This window comes from Primulina tabacum, chromosome 18 (assembly GCF_025594145.1).
Source record: "Primulina tabacum isolate GXHZ01 chromosome 18, ASM2559414v2, whole genome shotgun sequence".
Classification (NCBI taxonomy): Eukaryota; Viridiplantae; Streptophyta; class Magnoliopsida; order Lamiales; family Gesneriaceae; genus Primulina; species Primulina tabacum.
In genome coordinates, this window is record NC_134567.1 from 484,854 (window position 1) to 505,703 (window position 20,850).

At 38.6% G+C, this 20,850-nt stretch overlaps 1 protein-coding gene across 1 annotated transcript; it reads left to right on the forward strand.

The window, feature by feature from the left end:
- Positions 1-17,203: 17,203 nt before the first annotated feature.
- LOC142533510 (uncharacterized) lies at positions 17,204-20,283 on the forward strand. The gene is made up of 4 exons (XM_075640318.1): positions 17,204-17,345; positions 17,582-17,865; positions 17,980-18,126; positions 20,269-20,283. The coding sequence occupies exons 1-4, from the start codon at positions 17,204-17,206 to the stop codon at positions 20,281-20,283; spliced, it is 588 nt and encodes a 195-aa protein (XP_075496433.1).
- The last annotated feature ends 567 nt before the right edge of the window (positions 20,284-20,850 follow it).

Consider the following 20,850-nt stretch of genomic DNA (forward strand, 5'->3'; position numbering starts at 1 on the left):
ATCAAGAGTTATGTCAGAAAGGTGATTGGACTACACTGAATGCCAAAGTTGATTATATATATCATACCATGATTTTCGGTTGATTTTGTATTTTTGGCAGAATATACCATAAACTCTGGCACTTATCGTCTATAGATTGACGGATAGTCGAAGTGAACTATCCGGATACTGGAGAATATCCAGGAACTGTAGTGCCGAATTTTAGCACTAGTTGACATGATTTATTGTCATTTGTGAATTATCGTACAACAACAGCTATCAGACGAGTATCAAGATGGCTCCTTTAGAAGCGTTGTACGGTAAGAAATACAGATCCCCTCTGTATTGGGATGATATCTCTAAGGTCCCTGAAGTTGGACATGATAGGACCAGAGATATGACTGAAAAAGTGAAGCTGATTCAGAAGAAAATGAAGGCAGCCCAGGATAGACAAGCCAAATATGCCAATGTTCGACGTAGACCGTTGGTATTTGAGACATGAGACCGAGTATTCTTGAAGATTTCACCTTTCAGAGGAGTGGTCAGATTTGGCAAGAAAGAGAAATTGTCTCCACGATATATTGGTCCATATGAGATTCTTGAGAAGATAGGAGATCGTGCCTATCGATTCGCATTACCGCATTCTTTATCTGGAATACATGATGTCTTTCATGTATCGTTATTGAGGAAATATCTCTCTGATGCGTTACATGTTATTCAGCCAGACGAAGTCGAACTGGACGAGACACTGAGTTATATCGAGAAGCCGATTCAGATTCTTGATCGGAAGGAAGAACACCTCAGAATGAAGACTATTCCGTTTGTGAAATTTCAATGGAATCGTAATGATACTGCAGAAACTATTTGTAAAACAAAATCCAAGATGAGATAAAGATTCTAGAATTGTTTTATTGAGGTAAGTTTTCTGTTAGCCTTTGTATACATTTCTTCCTGGTTTGATATGATTCCCTATGATATGATCTGATTGCTTGGGATTTCGAGGACGAAATCATATCTAAGGGGGGAGAAATGTAATGCCCGAGATTTAATTGTTGTAATCAAACATTGATTAATTGACAGAATTGAGGTTATAGGAACTCAAATGATGAAGCAGTGCATCGTTACATATAAGCCAAGATGTTGGACCGAACATCTCGCGCCCGAGCGGTAGAAAAAAACCGCCCGAGCGCCAATGCACCATGAGTTTGGACAGAATATTTGGCGCCCGAGCGGTAGAATATTACCGCCCGAGCGCCAGGAGATGTTCAGCCGAGTATCTCGACAGAAACTTCCGCGTCGAGCGGTAAAGATTAACCGCCCGAGCGCCGAGCAAGCACCCGGGCGGGAATTTATAACCGCCCGAGCGCCAACCAGAATTGAGGAAAAGCTAACACATTGCTTGGACATGCAACGTGTGAATATATATAAGTATACAAACCTTCAGAATTCAGTAGAAAAGGAGGAGAGAAATCGAGAAGCCTCCAGAAATTCTTACGCCTTTATATTTCGATCCGTCCGTCTGATTTTGAATCCGACTTCGATACTGTGTTCCTATCGACGTAGGCTACAACTGGACGTAAGTTTTGCTACGTTTTGATATGACGTGGAATTATGGTATTGTCAGAATCTGATAGGATTCATATATGATATTTTTGACATGTTAGACATCGTACAATCGAAACCGGACTGAAGAATAGATACCATATGAAATTGTTATGATTTTCAGAGTTGAGTTGATTGAGATTTGATATCAGAATTGAATTGTTATCAAATATGAGATGTTAGAATTGATATCTGACTGATATGGTATTGCTGGATATATTGAAATTATGACATCATATTGTTGAAACAGAATTTGATTGAATTCTGATTATATCCAGTATTGATTGAGTGGTGTATTGATGTCGTACCCTCAATATTGTTATTGTCAGATTGAGTATTGACAGGCTTTGAGTTCGAGACTTCGACAGAGTCAGAGTATCAGAAAGAAAGGTATAAATTAATGTTGAGTTGGGATTGCACAACTCGAGTGAGGTTTGACTCGAGTTTCCCTAAATCACATACTTAGTTTATTGCATTGATATTTGTAATTGATGAGATTGATGTTTGTAGTCTATTGATTTATAGCCACTGCATGTATTGACTACTGATTGTTTAGTCATTGGCTGATTCGCCTAGTCACCGGCTGATTTGTCTGGTTATTGGCTGATTCGTCTAGTTATCGACTTATTCGTCTAAACTTTGGCTGATTCGCTTAATTACTGGCTGATTCGTCTAGTTATTGGCTGATTCGCTTAATTCTTGACTGATTCGTCAATTCTGCGGCTGTTTCGCCCAAACACTGGATATATGAATTATATCGATGCCGTTTAGGGTTGATTCATTCCTATTGACTGAGATTCGATATAATTATCAATATCCAGACATTGGGATCCCTAGGTTAAAGTTGAGTCGAGTCTGAGACGACGCGTTGTTTGAGTCGAGTCTGTGATGACTAGTTGATTTACAGTTTTATATCATTCATGTTTGTTGATTTGCTATATGTTAATGATAACTGTTATATGCTTTTGTATATGTTTCTATATGATTGCATGTTTACATTGTTTATACTGGGATTTATTCTCACCGGAGTTATCCGGCTGTTGTCTTATTTTGTATGTGTGCATGACAACAGGTGGGGCTGGATCAGGGTCAAGAAGAAGATGAGAGAAGACAGTTAGCGTGGAGATCCGGACTTAGGAGTACATCTGTTATATCACCTGAGATGTAGTGAAGAAACAGTAGTTATTATGATTTATGATTGTACAAGACTTGTACTTAGATCTGAATAGTGATCTTGCAAATGAGATAGGACTTATTTCATATGCTGCGTACTCTCGTATTTTAAAAAAAAAAATTTAGACCCTGTTTATTTTAATTGATTAATTATTCCCAGAAAGTGATTAAGAACTGAATTAAGTTCGGGTCCCCACAATCTTTGTTTCTTAGGCCGCTAAGGATGGAGATCCATGTTTCAATCCTCAATTTTCTCCCGCTTTGAGACCATTAGACCATCTCCAATCATGGCACCACATTGGTGCCACACCGTTGTGGTGCCATGATTTTTCACTCCAATCCAGCACCAAAACTGGCGCTGGATTGGAGCAGCTCTACAAGCTGCTCCACATGTGGCGCATCAATTTTGCTGCGCCACAATTTTTTTTTTATTTTTTTTTAGTTTTTAATTTGATTAATTTAATATAAGTGTTTAATATTTAATTAATTAATTTTTTTTTGAAATTTTAATTATAAAATTTTTAATATTCTGATTAGAAATTAATTAAGTGTAAAAATAAAAAATAAAAAAACACAGATTAAATTAATAATGCATTAAAATGGTACAAATTACGAACAAAAAACAACAAAAATTACGAAACAATAAACAAACTACGACAACTAACAAACCATAAAATTACGAAACATAAAAAAAATTACGTCAAAAAAAAATTTTTAGTAATGCGATAAACCAGACCCCGATCCTCCAATTATATTAATATTGATTATCATTATATTATCAAATTATAAATAATTAACATAAAACAGAGATATTAATATTGAAAAAAAAGAATATTCTTGGAATATTCTATTGCAGTGTAAAATGTAGTGCAATGTGGTTGGAGATAATTTTAGTGTAACACCAATGTAGTGCAGAATGTAGTGCAGTGGATTGGAGATGACCTTAGTATTTATATACATAAATATTTTTTTTAAAATCCTACGCTACCACTCAACCCCATTTTATATTGTGCGAGGAAGAAAAAAAATTCTAACATCTAAATATGACATCCAATGTTATATTTATAGATTTGAAAGATTGACTTAGAATCATAGCAAGACTCTTGTATTAAAATCCTATTAGGACTTTAAGTTGTTATTTTTCTTATCAAAAACTCTACTAGATACTAGAATATGACCAAGACTCCTACTAGTTAGAGCTCTATCGGGATTCTCCAATCCTTTCATTTAATCCATGTATGATTCATGATCTCATGTAGTATTTTTTCATCATTTGACATTACATAATATAATAAATATTATTTAATTAATTAATTCTAGATACTTTTATAATATTTCTTTGGATTCTTACACAGTAGTAAAATTATTTGATAAATATAGTAAATTTATTTGATAAATATTTAATTAGCAAATTCAGAAAGCACTAATTAAATTGTTACTTCATTACAATCCGATCGATGATCAGACAGCGTCAATGTCACGAAAGTAAAAATCTCATTATTATAATGAAAATAAAAATTTCAAAGGGAAATTCTTTTCACTAACCCATTTTTGATAGCTTTCTATTTTGAAACTTCTTAACTAAAATAGGCAGTTGCAGTCTTCTCACAAAATCTGCAGTTATGCTAACTTCCACAACTTTCAAATATGGAAACTTCTTACAAACTCTTTGTTAGGATCGGTTGGGTGAGTGAAAGTGTTTAGAAAAAGAGTTAAATAAACACTTGACAATTTTCACAACTATTCGATGGGTTGAATCAGTTTAGTGATAAACTGAATTCGCAAATATTGTTGTCAATGTCAATAAGTTAACTAATGAAAGTGCGAAAATAAATTGAATGACAGATAGAATAAAACTGAGAATATAAAACACAAGATTTGTCGATGTTCGAAGACTTCAAATGCTACTATGTCATCCCTTCTATCTCGAGGATAGGATATTCACTAAAAGACTTTTACAAACCCACTTCAATTTGGACTTAACACTGCTAAACTGAAACTCTTAGTATCGATACAACTTTATCAGTACTCAACTGATGTAAATTATGAGCACAACTGATCTTACAAAGATCAAATATTACAGCAATAATGTTTGTGCTAAAGCTCAAAGTATAGCCTGATAGCTATGAATATATATGATAAGCGTGAGCTTTTGTAACTGATTTACTGAGAAAGAATAGCTTGCGAGAAACTTGTTGTAGATTAGTAATGGTAACTTTTGTAACTTGGGTTGTCACTTGGGTAACTCTTTCTCAGCTGATCTTCTCGACTATTTATAGGCTTTGCTCCTCAACTGTAACAATGAATGCGTTCAAATAATTATATCCGTTGATTTGTCTTGTCTAGACACGTCATCATTGAAAGAGGATCGGTTACGGTGCCCGAATACGCAACGGAAGTTTCAAAAATATTTTTTATGAAGAAAACCGAGCACCACACTAGATGGTGTGTAGCAAAGATGAAAAGAAACACAAAAAGTGTCATACATAGTGTGTTTAAAAATTTTTACCTATCAATCACAAGAATTGATGTTTTAGCTCCAACTAAGTTGTAAACAGCTTAGCTCTTGAGGGTAAACAATCTACAAGCTATCCAAGATCACTCCTTGCTCAAATTCTTTCAAATTAGGTCAACCACCAACAAGGAAGATCCCCTCTAATTTTGCTATATATGTGTAGGATCGAGCGTTTGTTATTTAACCAAAAATTATAACCGACAAAGTGACATACTACAACAATACTAAAAATAAATCATCTAAGTATTTCCCACATACATACAGGGACCATATGTAGTTGTTACTACTAAAAAAAAACAAATCAACTCAAATATTATATAATTTTAAAACTTTTTAAATCTTAAAATATATATCGTCGATTACGAGTAGTGACAGATTCCTCAATTTAATTAATTAGTATCGATCGCTCATACAAGAAAAAGAAAATTGGAATATGTGTTGGAATAAAGCAAGAAACGAGAGCATACATATGCCCATAATTTCCATGAGTTTATTAATAAAAATGTCGATACAAATCACCAAAAACAGGGAATCATTTGGAAATTATGAGGACAAGACATCCTCAATAAAAGTGTTTGGTATTCATAAAATGTTTTCCAAACCCACTTCAATTTGGACTTAACACTGCTAAACTGAAACTCTTAGTATCGATACAACTTTATCAGTACTCAACTGATGTAAATTATGAGCACAACTGATCTTACAAAGATCAAATATTACAGCAATAATGTTTGTGCTAAAGCTCAAAGTATAGCCTGATAGCTATGAATATATATGATAAGCGTGAGCTTTTGTAACTGATTTACTGAGAAAGAATAGCTTGCGAGAAACTTGTTGTAGATTAGTAATGGTAACTTTTGTAACTTGGGTTGTCACTTGGGTAACTCTTTCTCAGCTGATCTTCTCGACTATTTATAGGCTTTGCTCCTCAACGGTAACAATGAATGCGTTCAAATAATTATATCCGTTGACTTGTCTTGTCTAGACACGTCATCATTGAAAGAGGATCGGTTACGGTGCCCGAATAAGCAACGGAAGTTTCAAAAATATTTTTATGAAGAAAACCGAGCACCACACTAGATGGTGTGTAGCAAAGATGAAAAGAAACACAAAAAATGTCATACATAGTGTGTTTAGAAATTTTTACCTATCAATCACAAGAATTGATGTTTTAGCTCCAACTAAGTTGTAAACAACTTAGCTCTTGAAGGTAGACAATCTACAAGCTATCCAAGATCACTCCTTGCTCAAATTCTTTCAAATTAGGTCAACCACCAACAAGGAAGATCCCCTCTAATTTTGCACTAGAAAAATTAGAAGATTTTTCTTTGAGAATAGTATACTTTCATCAACCAATGAAGAAGCAAAAATGAGAGGATAGTGAGGAGACAATTTCGGCCAAGGTAAGCTTGAGGAGAGAAGGGAAAATTTCTTGGTGCTTGAAAAAAGGTCAAAGTGCATGTGCATGACATGCCTTGTTTATTGAAAAAGTTGTCTTCAACCCTTCACCTCCCAAGCATGAAATTTTATTTGGGCTTGTAACAATTATAAAGCTCATGGACTTTAATTTAAATATCTCAAACAAATTTGAGACCAATTAAACTTTACTTGAATTCACTCAAGCCCACTAGTTGAATAATTATTTCTAATTGGGCTCTACAAGACTCAATATTATTTAATTAATTCAACACTTGAATTAATTTAATTATTTGGACTCTACTAGGTCCACTAGTGTTTAGTTAATTCAACACTTGAATTAATTTAATTTAGTCCATAATAATGTTAATGAAAATCACAATTTTCAAATACATTATTTATTTGAACCATCATTTAATTTAGGAACACTTCCATAAATTAAAAGTTACATTCCTCATAATACTCTTATAGAAGTCATACTTCTATTTTTCTTTGCGCTTATAAACTCCTTTATAAACCGTTCAACAGATTCAACTGTTTTTCTTCTCAACGGGATCTAGAAATTTAGCACTTGTGTGACCTTCAATGGTTCAATGATACAACTAGCCGTGGGTTCACATCTCAATATGATTCGGGACTAAACATGTCCTTATATGAGCACACCCCAGTTGCTCATTCTTACTTATCAATTCATTGATCATAAGAACATCAGAACTCAATTCTGATAGTACCCAACCAATCATGTTAAACTCCTAGCAGCATCGCTAACATGATTCCCTAGGTATCAAATGATAGTGCCCGCAAGAACCATTACATTATGGTTAACATACAGTACGGTCCCTTCATCTCATATATCCCGAACGATTCGACAACTATTGGTATATCGAGAGTTGACAAAGAATCGATGCTATGTGTCATGTCGTAGTTGCAATGATGATGTAATATAAGAAACCCCTTTCTTAATTATCACCAACAATCTGATCAGAGTTTTTAAACTACATACACATGAGATCACAAAGGATATCTATACCCGAAGGTAAGCGGTGAATCCCCGACTACAATGCATCGACTCCTATATGTTTTGATAAAACACTCAACCTTGCCACCTAATGACCCCATAAGAGTCGGTAAACAAGTAAAAGTGCAATGCTAGCATATAGAGTCTCAATTTTGTCCCGGGTCATAAGGACTAATAATGTACAACCATAAACTGAGACGTTTCCACTCAATAGGTGAGAACCACTTGGAAAGTTCTTTATGGAGGGTTTTTCAGTCCACTCTACAACGAGCACCTATGTGCATGTTCAGACATCTCAATGTTCCCTACCAATGAAACATGGTACTCACATCGCCGATACTAGTTTCAAACTCGAGCGGCCTTTATCCTTCTTAGCGACGGCTGAATCGACTAGGAACTGTTTAGAATATACAGTATTCCAAATACGAGTTTCATGAAGCATCTCATATTCTTTCTATTATTTGTATATTCAATGACTTTATCTATGGTTGTGGAGGTCCTCTGCCTCCTCCGGTAATCTCATCCTGCCTATCTGTACTAGGAGCACGTCTGGGAGGCATATTTGAATACAGTCCAATTTATACATGTAACCCGTCATGCAATTAATCTAGTTTTTGAAACAGTAAATCCTTAAATCGTAAAACCAGTTAAACATGTACAGTAAATGATCGTAAAGCATAAATCATGTTAACATGCAGGTGATAATAGTAAATCATTTAAAACGTTTAAAACATAAAAGCTTACAGACTTGAGGCTTAAAGACTGAGCGGTAGAAACTGGTGGTGACACAACCATATATAGGACCCTTGCTCTGATACCAACTGTAATGTCTACTATTTTAAAAGTGCGGAAATATATATTTTTTTAAAAAAGCTCCCATTTTTGAAATAGTACTTAAATAAGTTGTATGCATGCGCTCTATTAAAAAATATAACATTAAAAAATGATTTTAAATATTTGACAGAAAAAATAGTGCAGTTTAAGATAACCAAACTCATCCAAAATCATACGTAAATATAAACGAATAAAAAACCTAAAATCATCCACGTATAAAAATGTTCATATCATCTCAAATCTCATAAATAATAATGCGGAAAACATGCGGTCCTTGGGTAGTGTCACCGCACCAGGTCTGCCTACTAAGAGTTCGGCACCTCCAGTCCCTCATCATCAAGCTCACCTGCATCACACACGCCTCGTGAGTCTAAAGACTCAACACACCTGTACCAGGAATAACAAGTACATATATGTAGCACACAGCAGTGAAAAGTACCATAACCAACATATATATCATGAACTTAAAAGCATGAACATAAACGTGTCGTAGAAAATCGTAACGTGCCAAAGCATGTCTCATCATGTCATCATATACGTATACATTTTCTTTTAAATTGAATTTAGTTCATTAGTTATGACTTTCGTATCAGCTCTATTCGATGGATCCATCTGCGCATAACCACGGTATCGGGCGGTGGGGACATCAGCGACAACATTACCCGTACACTGAGCTTTGGCGTCAGCTCATCATATCTCATTTCATCGTATACATATACATCGTCAGTCACAAGCAACTCCCATTCTTAAAAAATATCATCATATTCACTACTTAATAAAAACATGCATATACATAACTTTTTTTCTTGAAACCAAGCATGCACCATATTTTTCATAATTACAAAAAAATCATAAACATGATGCATAAATATTTAAAATATGATAAAATGTGCTCAGTGGGCTGCCAGGACAAAAATCTCACCCCGGGGTGAAAAATGACCATTTTGCCCCTGGAAACCCAAAATGCCCGTTTTACCCCTGCACCTCTAAAAATTGATCCAAAGCTTACCAAACTCCTTAAAACATTCCAAAACATGTTTATAAGAATTTATTAGACGTAAACTCGAGCCCAATATAAAACTTAATCGATTCGTTTTAAAACTTGGACCGGAGTCCCGGTTTTAATCCAATTCAACCCGAAACATCACCAAAATTTTCCCAACTCAAACCATGTCTTAAATTTACTAGACTAGCTCCTAAACCATCAAATCCAGACCACCTAAGCTCGCGAAAACCAGCCTCAAAGCTGCTGGAAAAATTTAGCTATTCCCCTATGTAATGCCCGAGAATTTTGGTTATTGTAATCTGAAATGATTAGTTGATAAATTGATGTGATTATAGACAGAACGGATCAGACAGGGAAAGACGAAAGAAAAACTGAATTATGTGCGAGGATTGAGCCCCTCGCATATGCGCGACCCATCCGGGCGCATATGCGCGAGGTAGGCAGAGAACCTCGCGCATATGTGCGACAAGACCCGCGCATATGCGGGTATGGCAGAGGACCTCGCGCATGTACGCGACTATGATGCGCGCATATGCGCGAGCTACTGTGATGGATACGCGCCGAGACATAGTGTCTCGCGCATATGCGCCGGCGGAAGTCGCGCATATGCGCGAGACGTGCAGCGTGAAGATTAAGCCACATGGCTTGGACATGCATGATATATATGTCAAAAGTTGTATTTTCTTCAGAATTCAGCAAGAAGAAAGAAAGAAACGAGCCAAAATCCTCCCAGCTTCCTCAGAGTTTAGAAATTGATTTGTTCAGAATCCGTCCGTCCAATTTTCAATCCGACTTCAGTACCGTGTTTCTATCGACGAGAGCTTCAACTGGACGTAAGTTTTACTACGTTTTGTTATTGTTCGAAAATATGATATTGAAGGAATCGTATATGATTCATATATGGTGTTCTTGATTTAGTAGATATCGTATAACCGAAACCGGATTGAATAACAGATATCATATGAATTTGCTATGATTTTCAGAATTGATTTGATTGAGATTATACCGATTTGATATCAGAATTGTGTTGTTATCGATTATGAGTTGTGATAATTGATATCTGTTGATTTGTATTGCTGGGTATATTGAGATTGTGCCGTTATGCCGTTGAAACAGAATTTGATTGAGTTCTGATTATATCCAGTATTGATTTGAGTGATGTATTGATATTATACTCCTCGATATCGTAATTTCCAGATTGAGTATTGACAGGCTTCGGATTCGAGACTTTGACTTTGTCAGACCGACATAAAGAAAGGTATAAATCAATCTTGATCTGGGATTGCACAAATCGAGTTAGATTTAACTTGAGTTTCCCCAAAATCACATATTGAATTGTCATTGCCTCGATATGTTGCAATGTCTGAGATTGATATGATTATTCTATTGATTTATAGTTAAGCATATGTTATGTGAAGAGTCATGGGCGGATGTGCCTAGTCTTTGGGCTGAGGTGCCTGATATTTGGCGGAGATGCCAAGTCTTTGGCAGAGGTGCCAAGACACCGGATGTTTGGTCATATCGATGTTGCCTAGGAGTGGAGTGACTTCTATTGCGGAGATTCGATATAGAGAGGACCAAAGTCCGTTAATAAGAACGTACCGCCACCACGATCGGGAGAGTAGGTGGGAGATTGTTACGTTCTTATTCAGATCGAGATCCCTAGATTGGGACAGAGTCGAGTCAAAGATTGTGAGTCAGAGTTTGATTTACAATTTTATATCGATTCAGGTCTTTCAGATTTGATACATGTTGTTGATATTTGTTTCATGCTTTTATATATGTTTATATGATTTCCTGTATACATGATTTATACTGGGAATGTATTTCTCACCGGAGTTATCCCGCTGTTGTTGTGTTTGTATGTGTGCATGACAATAGGTGGGACAAGATCAAGGTCAAGACGAGGATGAGAGATTATACTTTAGCGTGGAGATTCGGACCCAGAAGTAGAATATGTTTCAGCACTTGATATTTAATGGTTGAACTCTAGTTGATTTTAATGTAATTTTACCAGACTTGTACTTTTATTTCGATGTTTATATTAGATGGATAATCATGTGTTGCTCACTTAATTGATACATGTTCCGCATTTAAAAAAAAAATTTAGCCCCAGTTTATTTAATTGATCAAATTATTCACGAAGACGATTATTAATGAATTAGCGTCCGGGTCCTCACATCCTATCAAACCCTCAATGCACCAACTCGAAAACTAGCACCCCTAGGCTCCACCAGCTCGCACCAGCCACAAACCAAGCCACCTAAGACCTAGACTAGAACCTACTGGTCCCAAATAACCGAGGCTTGCAGCCCCACACATGCCCAAACCCTCAAACAAACGATGAACACCCCACGCACCTAGTTGTGGCCAAAAACATGATCAACCAATCAAGCCACTTCTCACCCTACTCACTTCGAGACATAGTGTCTCGCGCATATGCGCGAGACGTGCAGCGTGAAGATTAAGCCACATGGCTTGGACATGCATGATATATATGTCAAAAGTTGTATTTTCTTCAGAATTCAGCAAGAAGAAAGAAAGAAACGAGCCAAAATCCTCCCAGCTTCCTCAGAGTTTAGAAATTGATTTGTTCATAATCCATCCGTCCAATTTTCAATCCGACTTCAGTACCGTGTTCCTATCGACGAGAGCTTCAACTGGACGTAAGTTTTACTACGTTTTGTTATGATTCGAAAATATGATATTGAAGGAATAAGATATGATTCATATACGGTGTTCTTGATTTAGTAGACATCGTATAATCGAATCCGGATTGAAGAACGGATATCATATGAATTTGTTATGATTTTTTGAATTGATTTGATTGAGATTATACCAATTTGATATCAGAATTGTGTTGTTATCGATTATGAGTTGTGGGAATTGATATCTGTTGGTTTGTATTGCTTGGTATATTGAGATTGTGCCGTTATGCCGTTGAAACAGAATTTGATTGAGTTCTGATTATATCCAGTATTGATTTGAGTGATGTATTTATATTATACTCCTCGATATCGTAATTTCCAGATTGAGTATTGACAGGCTTCGGATTCAAGGCTTCGACTTTGTCAGACCGACAGAAAGAAAGGTATAAATCAATGTTGATCTGGGACTGCACAACTCGAGTTAGATTTAACTTGAGTTTCTCAAAAATCACATACTGAATTGTCATTGCCTCGATATGTTGCAATGTCTGAGATTGATATGCTTATTCTATTGATTTATAGTTAAGCATATGTTATGTGAAGAGTCATGGGCGGATGTGCCTAGTCTTTGGGCTGAGGTGCCTGATATTTGGCGGAGATGCCAAGTCTTTGGCAGAGGTGCCAAGACTCCGGACGTTTGGTCATATTGATGTTGCCTAGGAGTGGAGCGACTTCTATCGCGGAGATTCGATATAGAGAGGACTAAAGTCCGTAAATAAGAACGTACCGCCACCACAATCGGGAGAGTAGGTGGGAGATTGTTACGTTCTTATTCAGATCGGGATCCCTAGATTAGGATAGAGTCGAGTCAGAGATTGTGAGTAAGAGTTTGATTTACAGTTTTATTTCGCTTCAGGTCTTTCAGATTTGATACATGTTGTTGATATTTGTTTCATGTTTTTATATCTGTTTATATGATTGCATGTATACATGATTTATACTGGGAATGTATTTCTCACCGGAGTTATCCGGCTGTTGTTGTGTTGGTATGTGTGCATGACAACAGGTGGGACAGGATTAGGGTCAAGACGAGTATGAGAAGCGTGGAGATTCGGACCCAGAAGTAGAATATGTTTCAGCACTTGATATTTAGTGGTTGAACTCTAGTTGATTTTAATGTAATTGTACCAGACTTGTACTTTTATTTCGCTGTTCATATTAGATGGATTATCATGTGTTGCTCACTTAATTAATACATGTTCCGCATTTAAAAAAAAAAATTTAGACCCAGTTTATTTAATTGATCCAATTATTCCCGAAGATGATTAAGAGATGAATTAGCGTCCGGGTCCTCACAGCAGGTGGTATCAGAGCAGTAGGTTCCTTAGATTGAGATAGAATCTAGTGAGCGGGGTAGATTGAGTTTTCTTTCTTGCTTCTATGTGCTATCATGATTTACTGCTTTAATACATGTTTACCTGATTATCTGATTTGATTGGAAATATGTATTATTTGAGAATGAATCAGAACCGATTCTTGATCAGCAGTAAGATGATCAGAGGAAGACTGAAACAGGTTTGTTGTATTTCGTTACTAATTCTTTTGGTAATCAGATATGCCTCCTCAAAGAATTCCAGAACACACTACAAGAAATTTCAGAATCAACAACACATATACGACAACGGTTTTAACTAAAACAATTGTTTTTTATAAAACCGTTGTCTTTTGGGGGTCAAAGACAACGGTTTTTAGGGTCAATGACAACGGTTCTGTAAAACCGTTGTCTTTGAACGTTTATGACAACGGTTTCATGAACCGTTGTCTATTAGCGTGTTTTTTTGGACAATCGACAACGGTTTTCTAAAGCCGTTGTCGATTAGCGTGAGTTTAGAATAAAACACAACGGAAAACCATCGCTAATGTTAGCGACCGTTATAGCTAAATCGTCGCACTCGCTGGATTCAAGACATGACAGCAACTCCACCATAGTTGCAAGTTGAGTCTCGAAATTTCTGGTTTTGATTGTTCAAGGAGGTTCGAATCTTTGTTGGCTTTTGAGCCTATAATCATGGTTAGGACCTTCCCTTAGCATGTCTAGGACATGACCAAGATGGCCTTTCAAGGTTTGGTTCACGGTCCCATCGGTTTGTAAAACAAAACAAGCACATGTCCCTCGTTTCATTTTCTGATTTTTGTGAGTGAGTTTCGGCTCTTGAGGTTTTGGATGGATCTTGGTTGGCTTTTAGCCCTTAATCTTTGTTCATACAACACTTCATTATGTGTAGATCGAGCCATGGTTGATCATATGACCACTGGAATGACACATGACAGCAAGCGATCCAAACAATCGCATGGTACAGAATTTTTCTGTGTGTTCTCGGTTTGAGCTGTGTGTCGTCCTAGGTGTTTGGGTTGATTGTGGTTGGCCTAGTGCCCTTAGCCACGGTTCACGCCACTCCTTAGGATGTTGATAAGAGACTTTTGTCGGTGGTTCAAGCCCCAATGACCATTAGCCTTGTAATCGAAGCGAAGCAAGCACAGCTGCTGCCGCTGGAATTTCGCAGCAGCTTTGCTGCTGTTTAGAGGTCACGTACGAGTTATTGGTTGGCTTTTAGCCTATGGCTTTGGACTGGACAGTACCTTATTGAGTTAGGAATGTCATGTTTTTGGCCGTTTGTGATTTGGTTAAGTTTAGAGGTCGTACGAGAATTTACGGTGCAATGTGCCAAAGTGACTCTCGAAAGAGCGTTTCATGATTTTGGCCTCCATGCACAATTTTTGTGTATTACAGCCCTTGGTATATATTTTCCAGTATTTTAGGTGTATTTTAATCATGACTAAATGATGGTTCGATGTTGGTTCGGGTTGGTACGGAGTCATGGTTAGATACTAAGTTTGTTGGGTGTAATTGTCTCGTTTTTGGTTCGGTTATGACATGTCGGTCTAGTTAAGATTATTTTCATGTTTCTCATGTGAGAATTAGGTCGCAGCGAGCCTGGGAACGATCCAACTCAATTGGTAAAATAACAGAGGAATTTAATTAAATTACGTGCATAAAAAAATAGAAAAAGTTTATTTTTGAGATATATGCGATATATCTTGTGGCCACCTCACGCTTATGGGATTGCAGCTTATGGGATTATTACTTCACCCGGTGACTTACGACCGGTTCATGTTCATATATGGGTACGGATATCCAGTCCAAGGGCTGTGATGATCTCTACCGCCCAATATACTGTGGTTTAGTCTGATAAGACGATTCATGTTATGTTTTGTTACGTTATGGGCCACTTGCGTAGAACATTATCTCAACAGAAAATTATGATATCCTATTTTATGACAGGGCTCTATCGAGCAAACATTTTACGTACGATTATCCGTTATGCACGTATTTATAATTATTTACGGCACGATTTTCACGTTACCCTTTACGATATGATATCTTTACATGGCATGAAATTTTATGATATATTTACTTGTTATTCACGATATATGCATGCTGAGTCCTTAGACTCACTAGACTTGATTGATGTAGGTACTGATGATGCAGAGGCTGAGGGCGGGGACCAGTGAGTTAGCTCGGATCAGCGGTAGTACGAACCCGAGGACCTCATGTTTAGTTATTCAGTTTTATGTTCAAATTCTTGTTATAACTTTTATATATTTTAAGTTATTGTTTAAAACATTATTCAGTTTCCGCTGCTATGTTTATGTTAAACCATCGGGTTATTTTACGAAAGTTTTTATACGTTGCAAGTTTATTTATTTAAAGAGAAAATTTTTAATAATCCCGCAAAAATTATGAATACGAAATTACGGGCCCTCACAGTTGGTATCAGAGCGATGTTTCTTGTAAAAGGTTGTACTTACTACTGATCTCGAGAAGCTCACGAAGTCACGTCTTCAGTCTGTAAGTCCTACTTTCACGTATTACCTTTTTTTGAGCATGAAATAGTTTACCAGCATGTTCTCATGAAATATTTTATCAGCATGTTCTCATGAAAAATATTTTATGTCAAGATTATGTTTAGCAAATATATATTTAAATTTCAAGAAAAATAGTAGAAATATTGCATGTTGGTTACGTAAGGATTTTACATGGTACAGTATGACTCCTAGACGAGTTATTGACTGCCCGAGTGGTGCTAAACTGATGAGACTCAGAACCGTTATGATGATAGAGGTCCACCGCCACCTCCTCCACCACCTGATATGCATACCCAGATGATGGCGGGTATGACTCAGTTCTTCGCACAGTTTGCGGGGAACAATGCTGCAGCGGTAGCTAGGCCGCCTAGACCCGAGGCTATATGTGAGCGGTTCATGAGGATGAACCCGAAGGAGTTCACTGGGACGTCTGACCCCATGGTTGCTGAAGGATGGATTAAGTCCCTAGAGGTTACTTTCAGATTTATGGAGCTAGAGGATGTGACAGGGTCCGCTGTGCGACCTATCTTTTTGGAAAAGACGCTCGTCTATGGTGGGAGGGCGCATCTGTAGCTCTGGATCTAGCAACTCTCAGTTGGATGCGCTTTAGAGAGGTATTCTTCTCTAAGTATTTTATTGATGACGTGCGTTCGAGGTTGACCAGGGAGTTTATGACCCTGAGACAGGGTGACATGACTGTTACGGAGATTATCCGTAAGTTCTAGAGGGGTTGTCACTTTGCACCCCTGATCGCGAATGACGAGGGTGTCAGACTTAGGCACTTCATGGATGGATTGCGGTCGATCTTGTGCCGTGATGTTAGGGTTGAAAGCCATACGACTTATGAGGTCGCTGTCTCTAGAGCTCTTACTACAGAGCAGGATCAGAGAGATATCGAGAATGATCGCCAGGGTAAGCGGCAATTTCAGGCGCCCCACCGCCCTCCTCAGCAGCAGCAGTATAAAAGGCCTTTCCATGGCCCATCGAGGAGCAGAGAGCAGCAGCAGCAATAGGGACGTGTGGTCCCGAGGAGGCAGGAGTACCCGGTCTGTGCCAGGTGCACACGCCGCCATACCGGAGCTTGCATGTATGGCTCTGGGAAGTGTTTCAAGTGTGGCGGTACTGGCCATTTGCTAAAGGATTGTCCTCAGGGGACATTGCCTACTCAGGGCAGAGTGTTTGCACTCCATGCAGCGGAGGCGAATCCAGGGACTATGCTCTTTATAGGTATCTTAAATCTTTAAGTTTATATTTGGAAAATTTTAGCATATTTAATTCAGCATTTTGGGATTAATTGCTTTGAATTATTGGGTTATAAGATTTGAACTTAGAAATTGTGATAAGATTGCATGTTCTATTCGAGTCGTTTTGGGAATCTAAGTTAGAAGAACTTTGACATTTGCACGTCTATAGGATTAATTCTAGTAAATTATTGGATTTAGATAGATGTTCCAACCTTTCAGGAAGAATATTTATAGGCGGAGCTTCTACGAACGCCTTGATTGATTCAGGGGCCACTCATTCATTCATATCCGAGACCTTTGCGAATTCCATCAAGGTCAAGATGATTGGATTGGATGTGGCGTATTCTGTGGTTATTCCATCTGGCAAGGAGATGGCAGCGACTAGCGTAGTACGAGAAATAGACCTCGAGCTTCATGGAAATCTTGTCTATGCGGATTTGATCGTGCTGCCAATGCCAGAGTTCGATATTATCCTTGGTATGGATTGGCTGCACAAGAACAGAGTACTTATTGATTTTCAGCGGAGATCTGTTCTAGTCCGACCGCTTGGAAGGGAGCAGTTCCTATTTGAGCCTGACAGGTACTTTAATTTGCCTATCATGATATCTTGTATTCAGGCTAGGAAGCTCATGCATCGGGGTTGTCGAGCATTCATTGCGACCATTATATCTGTTCCCGAGGTCCCTAGCCAGTCAGTTGCAGATGTCCCAGTTGTCAGGGACTTTTCAGACGTTTTTCCCGATGACGTCTCTGGTAGAAGACCGGTACGAGAGGTTGAGTTTTCGATCGATCTTATGCCAGGTACCGCGCCTATCTCTAAGGCGCCATATAGATTAGCACCGCCAGAGATGGTTGAGCTCAAGAAACAGATTCAAGAGCTTATTGACAAGGAGTTTATTCGCCCTAGTTTCTATCCATGGGGCGCGCCTGTCTTATTCATGAAGAAGAAAGACGGATCGATGAGGCTTTGCATTGACTACCGGGAGTTGAACAGGTTTACAGTGAAGAATAAATACCCACTTCCGAGGATCCGAGGATTTGTTTGATCAGTTGCAGGGAGCCTCAGTATTCTCCAAGATAGATCTGCGTTCCGGATATCACCAGTTGAGGGTGAAAGACGCCGATACTTTTAAGACTGCTTTTAGGACTCGTTATGGGCACTTCGAGTTCCTTGTGATGCCGTTCGGCCTAACAAATGCGCCGGCGATCTTTATGGATCTCATGAATCGTGTATTTCAGCCGTATCTTGATCAGTTCGTCATTGTATTCATAGACGACATTCTCGTCTACTCAAAGAGTCAAGAGGATCATGACAGGCATCTGACCGCAGTATTGCTGACGTTACAGAGGCACAAGTTGTTCGCTAAGTTCAGCAAGTGCGAGTTTTTGGTTAGAGAAAGTGGCGTTCCTAGGCCACATCATATCTAGTAGTGGCATTGAGGTAGACCCAGCGAAGGTTGCGACAGTCAGAGATTGGGAGGTGCCACAGAGTGCATCAGAGATCCGTAGTTTCCTTGGTCTAGCAGGATACTATCGGAAGTTTATTCAGGGTTTCTCCTCTATCGCAGTTCCACTCACGTCATTGACTAAGAAGAATACTAAGTACGTGTGGAGCAATGAGTGCCAGAAGAGCTTCGATTCTTTGAAGCAAGCTCTTATTTCAGCACCGATCTTGTCCATGCCTTCTGGACCTGGAGATTTTGTATTGTATACCGATGCTTCGAAGCTCGGTCTAGGCGCAGTGTTGATGCAGCATGGGAAAGTAATAGCGTATGCTTCTCGTCAGTTGAAGATCCACGAGAAGAACTATCCTACTCATGATCTTGAGTTAGCTGTTGTAGTATTTGCCTTGAAAATTTGGAGGCATTATCTGTACGGAGAGAAGTGTCAGATCTTTACCGAACACAAGAGCTTCAAGTACTTCTTTACGCAGAAAGAGTTGAATATGCGTCAGAGGCGTTGGTTGGAGTTAGTCAAGGATTATGACTGTGACATTAGCTACCATCCTGGTAAAGCTAATGTAGTAGCGGATGCTTAAAGCCGGAAAGTCGCAGTGATGGCTCATTTGACAGTTCAGAGGCCTCTTCAGAGTGAGATTCAGAGGTTTGATCTAGAGATTTATACTCAAGGTAGAGTTCCCCGTCTATCTACCTTGATGATTAAGTCTTCTTTGTTAGACCGTATTCGCAGCAGTCAGTCATCTGATGAGCAGTTGGCGAAGTGGAGGCAGAGAGATGAGGCGAAGGGCAGTATTTTGTACACAGTGAGTGATGGCATTGTTCGTTATCGAGATAGAATATGGGTTCCTAGCAGCGATTATATTCGAACAGACATATTATTTGAGGCCCATATGTCCCCGTACTCTATTCATCCTGGGAGTACGAAAATGTACAAGGATCTGCAGATGTTATATTGGTGGCCCGGTATGAAGAGAGAGATCCGGAGATTTGTATCCGAGTGTTTGACTTGTCAGCTTGTGAAAGCTGAACATCAGAGACCAGCCGGCTTACTCAAGCCACTTCCCATTCCCGAGTGGAAGTCGTAGAACATTAACTTGGATTTTGTGGTTGGTTTACCGAAGTCGGCTAGAGGTTCGAATGCTATATGGGTGATTGTTGATCGTCTTACCAAGTCAGCGTATTTCTTGCCTATTAAGACGACTTTCTCCATGATTCAGTATGTCGAGTTATATATCCGTGAGATAGTCCGATTGCACGGTATCCCAGTCTCTATTGTTTCTGACAGAGATCCGAGATTCACTTCCTCATTTTGGAAGAGTCTGCATTCAACGATGGGTACGAAGTTGTTGTTTAGCGCATCTTTTCACCCTCAGACAGATGGTCAATCAGAGAGAGTTATTCAGGTCTTGGAGGATTTTCTTCGTGCTTTTGTCATCGATTTCTCAGGGAGCTGGGAATTGAAGTTGCCATTAGTGGAGTTTACCTATAACAACAACTTTCAGTCGTCTATAGGTATGGCTCCTTATGAAGCACTGTACGGAAGGAAGTGTAGATCGCCTATTCATTGGGATGAAGTAGGCGAGAGATCAGAGTTAAGACCAGAGATCGTTCAGCAGACTGCTGATCTAGTAGTCGTAATCCGTGACAGGATGAGGACTGCTCAGAGTCGAGAGAAGAGTTATGCCGACCGGAGGAGGAGAGATCTAGAGTTTGCCGTTGGCGACCATGTTTTTGTGAAGATAGCACCGATGAAGGGTGTCATGAGATTCGGAAAGAAGGGGAATCTTAGTCTGAGGTTCATCAGACCATTTGAGATCCTCGACAGAGTTGGGACATTAGCATATCGTGTTGCTCTTCCGCCGAATCTGGCCGGAGTACACAATGTGTTCCATGTGTTGATGTTGAGGAAGTATTTAGCGAACCCTTCTCATGTGTTGAACTTTGAGCCGTTGCAGTTTTCTCCGAACTTGTCTTATGAAGAGAGACCAGTGCAGATCTTAGACCGTAAGGAGAAGAAGCTTCGAAACA

What these genes read in the sequence shown, in the direction of transcription:
- LOC142533510 (XM_075640318.1), top strand. Translation starts at nt 17,204, where the DNA reads ATGTATGGCTCTGGGAAGTGTTTCAAGTGTGGCGGTACTGGCCATTTG. An exon ending in AGGGACTATGCTCTTTATAG is followed by an intron (nt 17,346 to 17,581) that starts GTATCTTAAATC and finishes CCAACCTTTCAG; the next exon opens with GAAGAATATTTATAGGCGGA. An exon ending in ATTGGCTGCACAAGAACAGA is followed by an intron (nt 17,866 to 17,979) that starts GTACTTATTGAT and finishes TCTTGTATTCAG; the next exon opens with GCTAGGAAGCTCATGCATCG.